This window comes from Oncorhynchus clarkii, chromosome 1 (genome assembly GCF_045791955.1).
Source record: "Oncorhynchus clarkii lewisi isolate Uvic-CL-2024 chromosome 1, UVic_Ocla_1.0, whole genome shotgun sequence".
In the NCBI taxonomy this organism is placed as follows: Eukaryota; Metazoa; Chordata; class Actinopteri; order Salmoniformes; family Salmonidae; genus Oncorhynchus; species Oncorhynchus clarkii.
In genome coordinates, this window is record NC_092147.1 from 84,812,358 (window position 1) to 84,826,380 (window position 14,023).

A 14,023-nucleotide genomic window follows, 5' to 3' on the forward strand; every position below is an offset into this window, starting at 1 on the left:
CAGTTACCACCATCCCTCAGTTCTCTATCAGAGCAGTTACCACCATCCCTCAGTTAACTCTTGCTCTGAAGGAGCTGAAGGATTTCTAGGTTTTTGTTACAGCCCAGCACTGAAACACTTTTTATTCAACAATCCAGGTATTGATTATTAGTTGATCAGGGTCATATGTTTTAGTGCTTGGTTCTCTCTCAGGAGAGAGAAGTTACTACAGACCAGGGTTGGTGACCGCTACTTTAGAGAACATGAATATTGAAATAAATAAAAAAGTTACACTTACTGCCACCACAAAGAAAAGTGATGTATGAAAAATAAATTGAGGCCAGAGGCATCGGTTATAAAATCCTCAACTTTAATCAGGTCAAAACGTTTCACAACAACTGTAACGAGTAGAGAAGGGGAACTATTTGCCATTTACAGATTGAGTTTGGATTAGGAATTATACATTTTGTTGCTTAATCAAACTATTGGCAACTAATTATTTCCCTCTGGAATAAAAAGCCTTTTGTTTTATTTTGGATAGAAGACATGTTATAAAGATCCAAATAAACAATGCAAAAATACAAAATGAAATGTAAACCAAGTTGTTTATTTTTGCTCGTCTTCTAGGTAGTGTTGCTGAGGCACTACTAGCATGGTAAACAATGTCCATTAGTTCCAATTCAGAATCTCAACAGCCGACTGACAGAAGTTAAACGGGAGTTTGTTATATAAAGAAGCAGCCATTTTGAACCCATAAATAAAACGTGAATAAACCGCTTCTTCTTCTTTCTGTTAAAGGTCCATTTGAATGAAGAGCTCTCCAGGGAGCAACGATCCTCACAGAGGAAAACTAAACGCCCATGTCGTCTAGGCGACAGCACACGCACTCAACACACCCACAAAAAATAATAATGATGTTCCCATGGTAATTCATGTGCTATAGAATTGGGATGATATGCACATAATCTGTGTTGCTCCGATGATGCTCCTTCCTGTCTTCCTAGTTCCCGCCTCCAGTCACAGCCAGGCGACCAAACACAGTAGGTTTCTTTCAGTTGGGCGGAGGTTCAACCAATGAGCACGGCCGCTAGCCTGACCACCTGACACACAAAGCAGCAGCATCTCTGACTTCCTTCCTTCATAGTCTGCTAACTTCACATTCTAACCACAATGCATTGGGTTGGGAATCAGACGCAGGGTGCACACACACACTTCTAGAACACCACTTCATTCCTTCCAGTCTGTCACATCATAGTTCTAGAAGCCTCTTTGCTGAGAACTTTTTGACACATATGCCTTGTTGCACAAAAACTCTCCTGTCTCACTATATGTGTGTGTGTGTGTGTGTGTGTGTGTGTGTGAGAGAGAGATATCATGTGGAGGGGAGGAAACAAGTGAAGTTCAGAAATCTTCCCATACGTCTGCTTCATGTCATGCAGCTAGGGGGGGTGATGACCCCTGACCAAATAAACAGTGGAAACATAGTACACAGAAGTCTCCATATAAAACAGGTGTAACGGGCCACGGGGTGACGCAGTACGTCGTCATTTACATATTGACATGGTTTTTGGTGGACAAAACAGCTGATGGATGAGGACGGGCGTGTCTGCTCTCTCCGTACCTCAGCAAAGTGACCGGGGGCCTCCCACCTCTCTTCTTTCCTTCTGTTTGGGTTAGTTTTGTGTGTTTGTTGGTATGCCTGTATGTACAGTAACAGCAGTTTGGTTCATGTGGCGCAGTGGCTGGACGTCTCAATCACACATCTCCTCGGGTATTTCGTGTGGGTTGAGGATACCGGGAACTGACATCTGCAGCTTGTGTTTCTCCTCCTGCGCCTGACGCAGCGACGCCTCCCGCTCCTCTAGGAACAGGTCTGTGGTGTCCTCCCCTGCAAACTCCTACAGGAGGAGAGAGAGAGACATTACCACACATACAGACAGACAGCAACAGGTCTGTGGTGTCCTCCCCTGCAAACTCCTACAGGAGGAGAGAGAGAGACATTACCACACATACAGACAGATAGCAACAGGTCTGTGGTGTCCTCCCCTGCAAACTCCTACAGGAGAAGAGAGAGAGACATTACCACACATACAGACAGACAGACAGCAACAGGTCTGTGGTGTCCTCTCCTGCAAACTCCTACAGGAGGAGAGAGAGACATTATCACACAGACAGACAGAAACAGGTCTGCGGTGTCCTCTCCTACAGGAGAGAGAGAGACATTATCACACAGACAGACAGACAGAAACAGGTCTGTGGTGGCCTCTCCTACAGGAGGAGAGAGAGACATTATCACACAGACAGACAGACAGAAACAGGTCTGTGGTGTCCTCTCCTACTGGAGGAGAGAGAGAGACATTACCACACAGACAGACGGTTGGAGGTGGAGGAAAAGGCTCACCTTAATCTGTACCAGGAAGTCCCTCAGGTGTTCCTTGAAGGCTGCAATGTCCTGGTTTAGACTGAACAGTCCTGTTACGAACACCTTGACCTGGGCACTGAGGGACAAGACAACGTAGAAGACATAGATAAACAGGACAACGGTGTTGTGGTCGTACGTGTTCTATGTAGTGAATCTGTTATTCAATGTGTTTCTATTGGCTAATAGCAGTAAGGACTATCTGTTATTCAATGTGTTTCTATTGGCTAATAGCAGTAATGACTATCTGTTATTCAATGTGTTTCTATTGGCTAATAGCAGTAAGGACTATCTGTTATTCAATGTGTTTCTATTGGCTAATAGCAGTAAGGACTATCTGTTATTCAATGTGTTTCTATTGGCTAATAGCAGTAAGGACTATCTGTTATTCAATGTGTTTCTATTGGCTAATAGCAGTAAGGACTATCTGTTATTCAATGTGTTTCTATTGGCTAATAGCAGTAAGGACTATCTGTTGTTCTATGTGTTTTATGGGCTAATAACAGTAAGCAATGTTCTCTCTAAGGTGAGTGCACGCACGCAGCTCCCCTGGGAGACTGCCGCACAGAAGAAATATGCGTGAGATTAAACTTCACTCAACTTTATAGAGTTTTCCCCTTTAGTTAAAACTATCAACGTTTCACTTTACTGTGGGAATTGTGATTGAATCAACGCAATATTAACCACATTCAATTCAACATACCGAAACTAAACTAACTATGCAAGATATTTTCTTGAAGGCAGAACGCATCGGAGTAGGATTCTATTGCATTAACAGACACGACTCAGGCCCGTACTCTACACAGACCGGTGTACCATAACCAATCATAGCTGCAGTAGGCCTATATGCAAATAGACCATTGCCATATATGGATCTGTGCAGCATTTCCCTTTCTGTTTTCCATGAGTTCATCTACAACTCCAGCACCTGCTAAAAGTACCTGGATCGTTCTTCAGCTTTTGTCCATATATGGATTTGTGCCATTCACTTTGAACTGGACTGTGTTTACAGCATGAGCCGTCATGAGTAGATGCACTTGTTTTCAGATCAAAGCGAGAGCAGCATGTTGCCACTTGTGCACATTTTGTTAATTTCCTTTGCTAGTTAGTGAGTTACTAGCCCAGTTATAGATCATTAGTAGTCAGCAATAGGGGAGTGATTACTAGTTAGTGAGTTATTAGTCCAGTTATAGATCATTATTAGTCAACAATAGGGGGGTGATTGTTTCCTAAAAGAGCACTAAACATGTACATTTCTAGATATCTCTGAAAAGCAAGTCAAGTAAAGAGCTTTTTTTGTCTTAAAGGGGCAGTGTTGTATTTTGAGACAGGCTTGAATAAGATAAGTAGCCAATAGGCAGAGGGTAGCATAATTTGTCTGATTCTCTGTAATAATGGAATGTAAATAATGATGTATTTTATTTACTTCATAAAGGTACTTACTCCTGTAGATGTGGGAAAGCAGTTTTGAGCAGGTTGGCCACGTACTCCTGTATGAAGACCTGGTTGTTGCCGGGGTTGGAGGGGTTGAGCTGGGTGTTGATCTTCCCTTCCTCCACCAGGTTAAACATGTAGGTCAGGATGGAGGCATGCATCGTCAGGCCTGGGGGAGAGGCAGAGAGACACACACAACCAGACATGCACAGTTAGGTGATATGGATTTATACAAATGGTAAAACAGAACAAGAGACGTGTGCTCTTACCGGCAGTTTGTGCGTGTGTGTCCCAGCAAGCACATAACGTTCTGAGAACCATAGGTTTCTGAGGGCGTGGTTGTTCTATGGTTATTTAGCATACAACCTTCCCACAACTTCCTGGGAATGGCGCAGGATAGTTGTTTGTCCTTGGAACATTCTCAGCACATTTAACTTGACAAAAAAAAAAAAAGCTATTTGCTTTGTATATCATTACTTTAACAAAACGCTTCCTAAAAGTTAAAACATTTACATGGCTACAATTTCGGTAATGTTCTAGGAACGTTCTCCAACTGGTTTGACATTGGGAATGTTCTCAAATAGTTCAGAGAACATTAAGAAACAAAGTCATTCTGTGGGAATTTCAGTAATTCAGCATAACATTTCCTACAGGTTTCCTCGTGGTTCTATTTAAAATCATGTTCTCAATTTGTTCCAAGAACGTTAAGGAAACGTTCCATTAAAAAAACACAAGAAAACGTTAGTAACGTTCAGAGAACCCTCTAAGAATGTAATTGGAAAAAATATACATTCTCAGAACGTGAAGAAAACATTCTGTAAACTTTAGTAACGTTCTAAGAATGTTATTTAAAAACATACATTCTCAGAACGTGAAGAAAACATTCTGTAAACTTTAGTAACGTTCTAAGAATGTTATTTAAAAACATACATTCTCAGAACGTGAAGAAAACATTCTGTAAACTTTAGTAACGTTCTAAGAATGTTATTTAAAAACATATACATTCCGTTCTCAGCATCAACAAAACCGTCTATCCTCCATCTTGTTAAGTGTGTTCAGGTGTTAGCCACGCCCACTGATTGGCCACAGCTGATCTTAATGAGTCTTGGTTTCCTTTGAAATGGGGTCTGTTTGAATAGACTAAAAGGAACAGCTTTGTATGAGTTAGAAACATGGCATGCTAGCTGCATCCTGGTGGTGCTGTGGACTAATTCAATGGATAGAGAATAGAAGATTATAGGTTTGAATCCCACTGATGCCGTATCACAATAAAACTGAAATGTGCTTGTAGGGCTGAGAATTGCCAGAGACCTCACAATATCACAATACTTAAGTGCCGATATTATATCTATTTGATACTGTGATTTTATTGCAACTTGATGTTCCAAACATATTTCTTGCCATATGAGGGACAAGAGAGAACCATGAGACAATGAGTTGGATATAAAAGTGCCGAAAACAAATTGTCCCCCTTCTGAAAAATATGGAGAACAAGCTATGAAGGAAAAATACTGGAGTTTTGGTCAAAGTACAGCCAACTAGCACTAACATAATATTATCAAACCAAAACATCATCAAAGATAATATCCCAATATGTGACTGTGTACATTTCCCCCCCATCACTATGTGTTCTCATGATTAATGCCTAAGGAAATTCATTTCCATGTATTCTATCAGTGCGTGGAGTTAAAAAATAACCCAAAATAACCCAAAATAACCTAAAATAACCCAAAATAACCGAGCAGTGTTTTTACAAGTCTCATTGAAACATTCAGTGGAAGTTTTAAGGAAGTTATTTTTTTTAAAACCTCAAAATAACCTAGAATTTCCTTTCTTAGAGAATTAATAAAACCTTCTAGGAAAACTTTCAAGGAACCAGAGTAAAACGATCTCAGAACCTCCCAGCAAACTAAAAATGTCCTTTACCAGAACAGGAAAAAATGTCACTTCCGTCCTCAGAAAGTAAAAAAACAAAAAAAATGTTTTGTTTACCAGTCAAACGTACGGTTTCGTCCTCAGAACCAAAACACACAGGTCCCACAACTTCCAAGGAACCAAATGTGCTAGCTGGGGTGTGTGTTTGTATTCAGTACTCACCGGCAGAGAGTGTGTCTGTGTGCGTGAGCGTGCGTGCGTGCTCATCGTCAGTGTGTGTGTGCGTTGTATCCGTGTGTGTACTGTACTCACCAGCAGAGTGTGTGTGTGTGCGCGTGCGTGCTCGCTCATCGTCAGTGTGTGTGTGTGTGTGTGTGTGTGTGTGTGTGTGCTCGCTCATCGTCAGTGTGTGTGTGCGTTGCATCCGTGTGTGTAGTGTACTCACCAGCAGTGTGTGTGTGTGCGCGTGTGTGTGTGCGTGCTCGCTCATCGTCAGTGTGTGTGTGCGTTGCATCCGTGTGTGTAGTGTACTCACCAGCAGTGTGTGTCTGTGTGTGTGTGTGTGCTCGCTCATCGTCAGTGTGTGTGTGCGTTGCATCTGTGTGTGTACTGTACTCACCAGCAGTGTGTGATGTGTCAGTGACCACAGAGAAGATGTGTTGGAGGATGTCACAGAAGTATGTCTGGTAGAAGCTCTGTGCTGCAGCCTCTTCCTGGGTCACGTTCTGCAGTAGAGTGTAGAGGATCTGAAGACCTGCCACAGGAACATACACAATATATATCATATATATATATATACACATATATACAGGATTTGAAGGCCTGCCACAGGAACATACACAATATATATCATATATATCATATATATCTATATATATATATATATATATATATACACACATATATACAGGATCTGAAGGCCTGCCACAGGAACATACACAATATATATCATATATATATATATATATATATCTATATATCTATATATACACATATATACAGGATCTGAAGGCCTGCCACAGGAACATACACCATATGTATCATATACAGTGCATTCAAAAAAGTGTTTTTTTTCCTCAATCAACACACAATACCCCATAATGGCATCACAATACCCCATAATGACCTCACAATACCCCATAATAACAAAGCAAAAACATTAAAAACTGTCCAATGTATCCGACTCATTCAAAGGTTTTTCTTTATTTTTACTATTTTCTACATTGTAAAATAATAGTTTAGACATCAAAACTATGAAATACACTTATGGAATCATGTAGTAACCAAAAAAATGTTAAACAAATAAAAATATATATTTTAGATTCTTTATAGTAGACACCTTTTGCCTTTGACAGATTTGCACACTTGGCATTCTCTCAACCAGCTTCATGAGGTGGTCATCTGGAATGCATTTCAATTAACAGGTGTGCCTTGTTAAGTTAATTTGTGGAATTTCTTTCCTTCTTAATGTGTTTGAGCCAATGTGTTGTGTTGTGACAAGGTAGGGCGGTATACAGAATATAGCCCTATTTGGTAATAGACCAATAATAAAGTCCATAAAGTCCATATTATTAATAAAGTCCATATTATGGCAAGAATAGCTCAAATTTGATTTTACCTATATTTAACTAGGCAAGTCAGTTAAGAACAAATTATTATTTACAATGACAGCCTAGGAGCAGTGGGTTAACTGGTCTAGGAACAGTGGGTTAACTGGCCTAGGAGCAGTGGGTTAACTGGTCTAGGAACAGTGGGTTAACTGGCCTAGGAGCAGTGGGTTAACTGGCCTAGGAGCAGTGGGTTAACTGGCCTAGGAGCAGTGGGTTAACTGGCCTAGGAGCAGTGGGTTAACTGGCCTAGGAGCAGTGGGTTAACTGGCCTAGGAACAGTGGGTTAACTGGCCTAGGAACAGTGGGTTAACTGGCCTAGGAACAGTGGGTTAACTGGCCTAGGAGCAGTGGGTTAACTGGCCTAGGAGCAGTGGGTTAACTGGCCTAGGAGCAGTGGGTTAACTGGCCTAGGAACAGTGGGTTAACTGGTCTAGGAACAGTGTGTTAACTGCAGAACGACAGATTTTTACCCTGTCAACTCGGGGATTCAATCCATCAACCTTTCGGTTACTGGCCCAACACTCTAACCACTAGGCTACCTGCTAGTTACTGGCCCAACACTCTAACCACTAGGCTACCTGCTGGTTACTGGCCCAACGCTCTAACCACTAGGCTACCTGCTGGTTACTGGCCCAACGCTCTAACCACTAGGCTACCTGCTGGTTACTGGCCCAACGCTCTAACCACTAGGCTACCTGCTGGTTACTGGCCCAACTCTCTAACCACTAGGCTACCTGCTGGTTACTGGCCCAACTCTCTAACCACTAGGCTACCTGCTGGTTACTGGCCCAACTCTCTAACCACTAGGCTACCTGCTGGTTACTGGCCCAACTCTCTAACCACTAGGCTACCTGCTGGTTACTGGCCCAACGCTCTAACCACTAGGCTACCTGCTGGTTACTGGCCCAACACTCTAACCACTAGGCTACCTGCTAGTTACTGGCCCAACACTCTAACCACTAGGCTACCTGCTGGTTACTGGCCCAACTCTCTAACCACTAGGCTACCTGCTGGTTACTGGCCCAACTCTCTAACCACTAGGCTACCTGCTGGTTACTGGCCCAACTCTCTAACCACTAGGCTACCTGCTGGTTACTGGCCCAACGCTCTAACCACTAGGCTACCTGCTGGTTACTGGCCCAACACTCTAACCACTAGGCTACCTGCTAGTTACTGGCCCAACACTCTAACCACTAGGCTACCTGCTGGTTACTGGCCCAACGCTCTAACCACTAGGCTACCTGCTGGTTACTGGCCCAACTCTCTAACCACTAGACTACCTGCTGGTTACTGGCCCAACACTCTAACCACTAGGCTACCTGCTGGTTACTGGCCCAACGCTCTAACCACTAGGCTACCTGCTGGTTACTGGCCCAACGCTCTAACCACTAGGCTACCTGCTGGTTACTGGCCCAACACTCTACCCACTAGGCTACCTGCTGGTTACTGGCCCAACTCTCTAACCACTAGGCTACCTGCTGGTTACTGGCCCAACTCTCTAACCACTAGGCTACCTGCTGGTTACTGGCCCAACTCTCTAACCACTAGGCTACCTGCCACCCCCAAAATAAGCAAAGAGAAACGACAGTTCTTCGTTCCATGAATGAGGTCGGGCACTGATGTTGGGGGATTAGGCCTGGCTCGCAGTCAGCATTCCAATTCATCCCAAAGGTGTTTGATGGTGTTGAAGTCAGGGCTCTGTGCAGGCCAGTCAAGTCTTTCCACACTGATCTCGACAAACCACTTCTGTATGGACCTCACTTTGTGCACAGGGGCATTGTCATGTTGAAACAGGGAATGTCCTTCCCCAAACTGTTGCCACAAAGATGGAAGCACAGAATCGTCTAGAATGTCATTGTATGCTGTGGGGTTAAGATTTCCCTTCTCTGGAACTAAGGGGTCCGGACCATGAAAAACAGTCCCAGACCATTATACCTCCTCCACCAAACTTTACAGTTGGCACTATGCATTGGGGTAGGCAGAGTTCTCCTGGCATTTGCCAAACCCAGATTCGTCCGTCGGACTGCCAAATGGTGAACCATGATTCATCACTCCAGAGAACGTGCTTCCACTGCTCCAGAGTCCAATGGCGGCTTTACACCTCTCCAGCCGACACTTGGCATTGCGCCGCTGCTACGCCATGGAAACCCATTTCATGAAGCTCCCGAAAAGTTATTGTGCTGATGTTGCTTCCAGAGGGAATTTGGAACTTGGTAATGAGTGTTGTGTGGCCTACCCCTTTGCGGCTGAGCCGTTGTTGCTCCTAAATGTTTCCACTTCACAATAACAGCACTTACAGATGACCGGGGCAGTTCTAGCAGGGGAGAAACCTTACAAACTGACTTGTTGGAAAGGTGGCATCCTATTTGTATTTCATATACCTTTGACTATTGGATGTTCTAATAGGTACTTTAGTAAATGCAGAAAAGTGCTGTCTAAATGAATGCTTTCGAATTCGCTTGTTAAATCACCCGTTTGGCGAAGTAGGCTGTGATTCAATGATAAATTAACAGTCACCGCATCGATTATATGCAACGCAGGACAAGCTAGTTAAACTAGTGATATCATCAACCATGTGTAGTTAACTAGTGATTATGTTAAGATTGATTGTTTTTTATAAGATAAGTTTAATGCTAGCTGGCTCCTTGCTGCACTCGCATAACAGGTAGTCAGCCTGCCACGGAGTCTCCTCGTGGTGTGCAATGTAACCAGCCATGATCGGTGTCCAAAAATGCAGATTACCGATCGTTATGAAAACTTGAAATCGGCCCTAATTAATCGTCCATTCCGATTAATCGGTCGACCTCTAGTTTAAACAGACAGCTCAGTGCATTCAGCTTGTCAACACTTCTTACAAAAACAAGCAGTGATGAAGTCAATCTCTCTTCTCTACTTTGAGCCAGGAGAGATTAACATGCATATTATTAATGTTAGCTCTCCGTGTACATTTAAGGGCCAGCCGTGCTGCCCTGTTCTGAGACAGCCGTGCTGCCCTGTTCTGAGACAGCCGTGCTGCCCTGTTCTGAGACAGCCGTGCTGCCCTGTTCTGAGACAATTGTAATTTTCCTGTCCCTCTTTGTGGCACCTGACCAGACGACTGGATAGTAGTCCAGATGCGACTAAACTAGGGCCTGTAGGACCTGCCTTGTTGATAGTGTTGTTAAGAAGGCAGAGCAGCGCTTTTTTATGGACAGACTTCTCCCCATCTTAGCTACTGTTGTATCAACATGTTTTGACTATGACAGTCCAGGGTTACTCCAAGCAGTTTAGTCACCTCAACTTTCTCAATTTCATTACAATATTTAACTGAGGTTTAGGGTTTAGTGAATGACTGGTCCCAAATACAATGATTTTTAGATTTGTAAATATTTAGGACTAACTTATTCCTTGCCACCCATTCTGAAACTAACTGCAGCTCTTTGTTGAGTGTTGCAGTGATTTCACCCGCTGTAGTAGCTGACGTGTACAGTGTTGAGTCATCCACATATGTTGACACACTGGCTTTACTCAAAGGTCATTAGTGAGGATTGAAAAAAAAGAAAGGGGCCTAGACAGCTGCCCTGGGGAATTCCTGATTCTACCTGGATTATGTTGGAGAAATTTCCATTAAAGAACACCTTCTGTGTTCTGTTAGACAGGTAACTCTTTATCCACAACATAGCAGGGGATGTAAAGCCATAACACATACATTTTTCCAGCAGCAGACTATGATCAATAATGTCAAAAGATGCACTGATATCTAACAAAACAGCTTCCACAACCTTTTTATCATCAATTTGTCTCAGCCAATCGTCAGTCATTTATGTAAGTGCCGTGCATGTTGAATGCCCTTCCTTATAAGAGCGCTGAAAGTCACGTTGTCAATTTGTTCACTGTAAAATAGCATTGTGTCTGGTCAAACACCATTTTTTCCAAAAGTTTACTAAGGGTTGGTAACAGGCTGATTGGTTGTCTATTTGAGCCAGTAAAGGGGGTTTTACTATTCTTGGGTATCAGAATGAATTTAGCTTCCCTCCAGGCCTGAAGGCACACACTTCCTTGTTGGCTGAGATTGAAGATATGGAAAATAGGAGTGCCAATATCGTCCGCTATTATGTTGATAGACAACAATCATTTGTTCACCTCTTCCACACTCACTTTACGGAATTAAAAATGACAATGCTCGTCTTGCATAATTTGGTCAGTGTAAATGTGTTTTGGATGTGTAAAGTCAGCATTTGTTGCTGGCATGTCATGCCTAAGTTTGCTAATCTTGGCAATGAAAAAAAATAATTTAAGTAGTTGGCAATATCAGTGTGTTTTGTGATTAATGAGCCATCTGATTCAATGAATGATGGAGCTGAATTTACCTTTGTGCCCCAAATGTAATTTCAGGTGCTCCAAAGCTTTTTTTACTATCATTCTTTATATAATTTATCTTTGTTTCATAGTTTAGTTTCTTATTCTTTTCATTCAGTTTAGTCACATTATTTCTCAATTTGCAGTACTTTTGCCCAATCGGTTGTGCATCCAGACTCATTTGTCATTCTTTTTGCCTCCTCCCTCTCAACCAGACAATCATTTTTTTATTCATCAGTCCGGGGGGATTTAACCGTTGTTACAGTCATTTTCTAAATGGGCGCGTTGCTTATTAAGTAACTGGAATAAGCAATTACATGAAACGTGTTAAGTGCAGCGTCTGGTTGCTTCTCATTACACACCACAGACCAGCACATATCATTTACATCAACATAACATCACTACAAAACTGATTGTATGACCTCTTATATACTGTATTAGGCCCAGCATTTGGAACTTTGGTTTTTACTAGATATGGCGACTATAAATCACTACATCCTATGGATTTGGATACTGCTTTAAAAAAAAGATTTGTAAAGATGTGATCAATACATGTGGATGATTTCATTCATGTGCTGTCATTCGTAAAGGAAAGCACTTGTGTGTGTGTGTGTGTGTGTGTTCAAGCCTCACCTGTGTCGGCCACGTTCCTCATGGTGTGTTTGAAGGCCCAGATGATGGAGTCCAGCACCAGTTTGAACTGGGCCGGAGGGATGGCCAGGAATGCTGGGAAACAATGGGAGTTGACCGCCTGCAGCAGGTAGAAGAAATGAGTCCTGTGTTCCGGGTACTCCTCAAAGTCCTGGAGGGAGAGAGAGAGAGACGGGGCCATATTGATGAGAACCAACCGACAACAGTTGTAGGCACTAAAAAGATAGGTTGGCCTTGGTATTGGTAGAACAACTGCTGTAAAATGTGTGCAACACAACACTAACACTCCATGGAGAGTGACCGCTACAGTCCGTATGGAAATGGAACACTCCATGGAAAGAGACCCCCTACAGTCAGTATGGAAATGGAACACTCCATGGAAAGAGACCCCCTACAGTCAGTATGGAAATGGAACACTCCATGGAGACAGACCCCCTACAGTCAGTATGGACATGGAACACTCCATGGAGAGTGACCGCTACAGTCAGTATGGAAATGGAACACTCCATGGAGAGAGACCCCCTACAGTCAGTATGGAAATGGAACACTCCATGGAAAGAGACCCCCTACAGTCAGTATGGAAATGGAACACTCCATGGAGACAGACCCCCTACAGTCAGTATGGACATGGAACACTCCATGGAGAGAGACCCCCTACAGTCAGTATGGAAATGGAACACTCCATGGAGAGTGACCCCCTACAGTCAGTATGGAAATGGAACACTCCATGGAGAGTGACCCCCTACAGTCAGTATGGAAATGGAACACTCCATGGAGAGTGACCCCCTACAGTCAGTATGGAAATGGAACACTCCATGGAGAGTGACCCCCTACAGTCAGTATGGAAATGGAACACTCCATGGAGACAGACCCCCTACAGTCAGTATGGAAATGGAACACTCCATGGAGAGAGACCCCCTACAGTCAGTATGGAAATGGAACACTTCATGGAGACAGACCCCCTACAGTCAGTATGGACATGGAACACTCCATGGAGAGAGACCCCTTACAATGGAAATGGAACACTCCATGGAGAGTGACCCCCTACAGTCAGTATGGAAATGGAACACTCCATGGAAAGAGACCCCCTACAGTCAGTATGGAAATGGAACACTCCATGGAGAGACTCCCTACAGTCAGTATGGAAATGGAACACTCCATGGAAAGAGACCCCTACAGTCAGTATGGAAATGGAACACTCCATGGAGAGAGACCCCCTACAGTCAGTATGGAAATGGAACACTCCATGGAGAGTGACCGCTACAGTCAGTATGGAAATGGAACACTCCATGGAGAGAGACCCCCTACAGTCAGTATGGAAATGGAACACTCCATGGAAAGAGACCCCCTACAGTCAGTATGGAAATGGAACACTCCATGGAGACAGACCCCCTACAGTCAGTATGGACATGGAACACTCCATGGAGAGTGACCCCCTACAGTCAGTATGGAAATGGAACACTCCATGGAGAGTGACCCCCTACAGTCAGTATGGAAATGGAACACTCCATGGAGACAGACCCCCTACAGTCAGTATGGAAATGGAACACTCCATGGAGAGAGACCCCCTACAGTCAGTATGGAAATGGAACACTTCATGGAGACAGACCCCCTACAGTCAGTATGGACATGGAACACTCCATGGAGAGAGACCCCTTACAATGGAAATGGAACACTCCATGGAGAGTGACCCCCTACAGTCAGTATGGAAATGGAA

General features: G+C 43.4%; 1 protein-coding gene across 3 annotated transcripts in view; it reads right to left on the reverse strand.

Moving 5' to 3' along the window:
* Nucleotides 1-330: 330 nt before the first annotated feature.
* LOC139413518 (exportin-1) overlaps nucleotides 331-14,023 on the reverse strand; it is a 79,780-nt gene continuing 66,087 nt past the window's right edge. For 2 of the 3 annotated variants that reach the window (XM_071161021.1, XM_071161029.1), the window contains 5 exons: nucleotides 12,289-12,457; nucleotides 6,327-6,461; nucleotides 3,842-4,001; nucleotides 2,381-2,477; nucleotides 333-1,877 (listed from right to left, as the gene is read on the reverse strand). In XM_071161021.1, the coding sequence (XP_071017122.1) occupies nucleotides 1,731-1,877; nucleotides 2,381-2,477; nucleotides 3,842-4,001; nucleotides 6,327-6,461; nucleotides 12,289-12,457 (708 nt within the window). In that variant the 3' untranslated portion in view covers nucleotides 333-1,730. Of the gene's footprint in view, nucleotides 1,878-2,380; nucleotides 2,478-3,841; nucleotides 4,002-6,326; nucleotides 6,462-12,288; nucleotides 12,458-14,023 lie in introns of all 3 variants that reach the window. The other variant, XM_071161012.1, reaches the window with a different exon arrangement.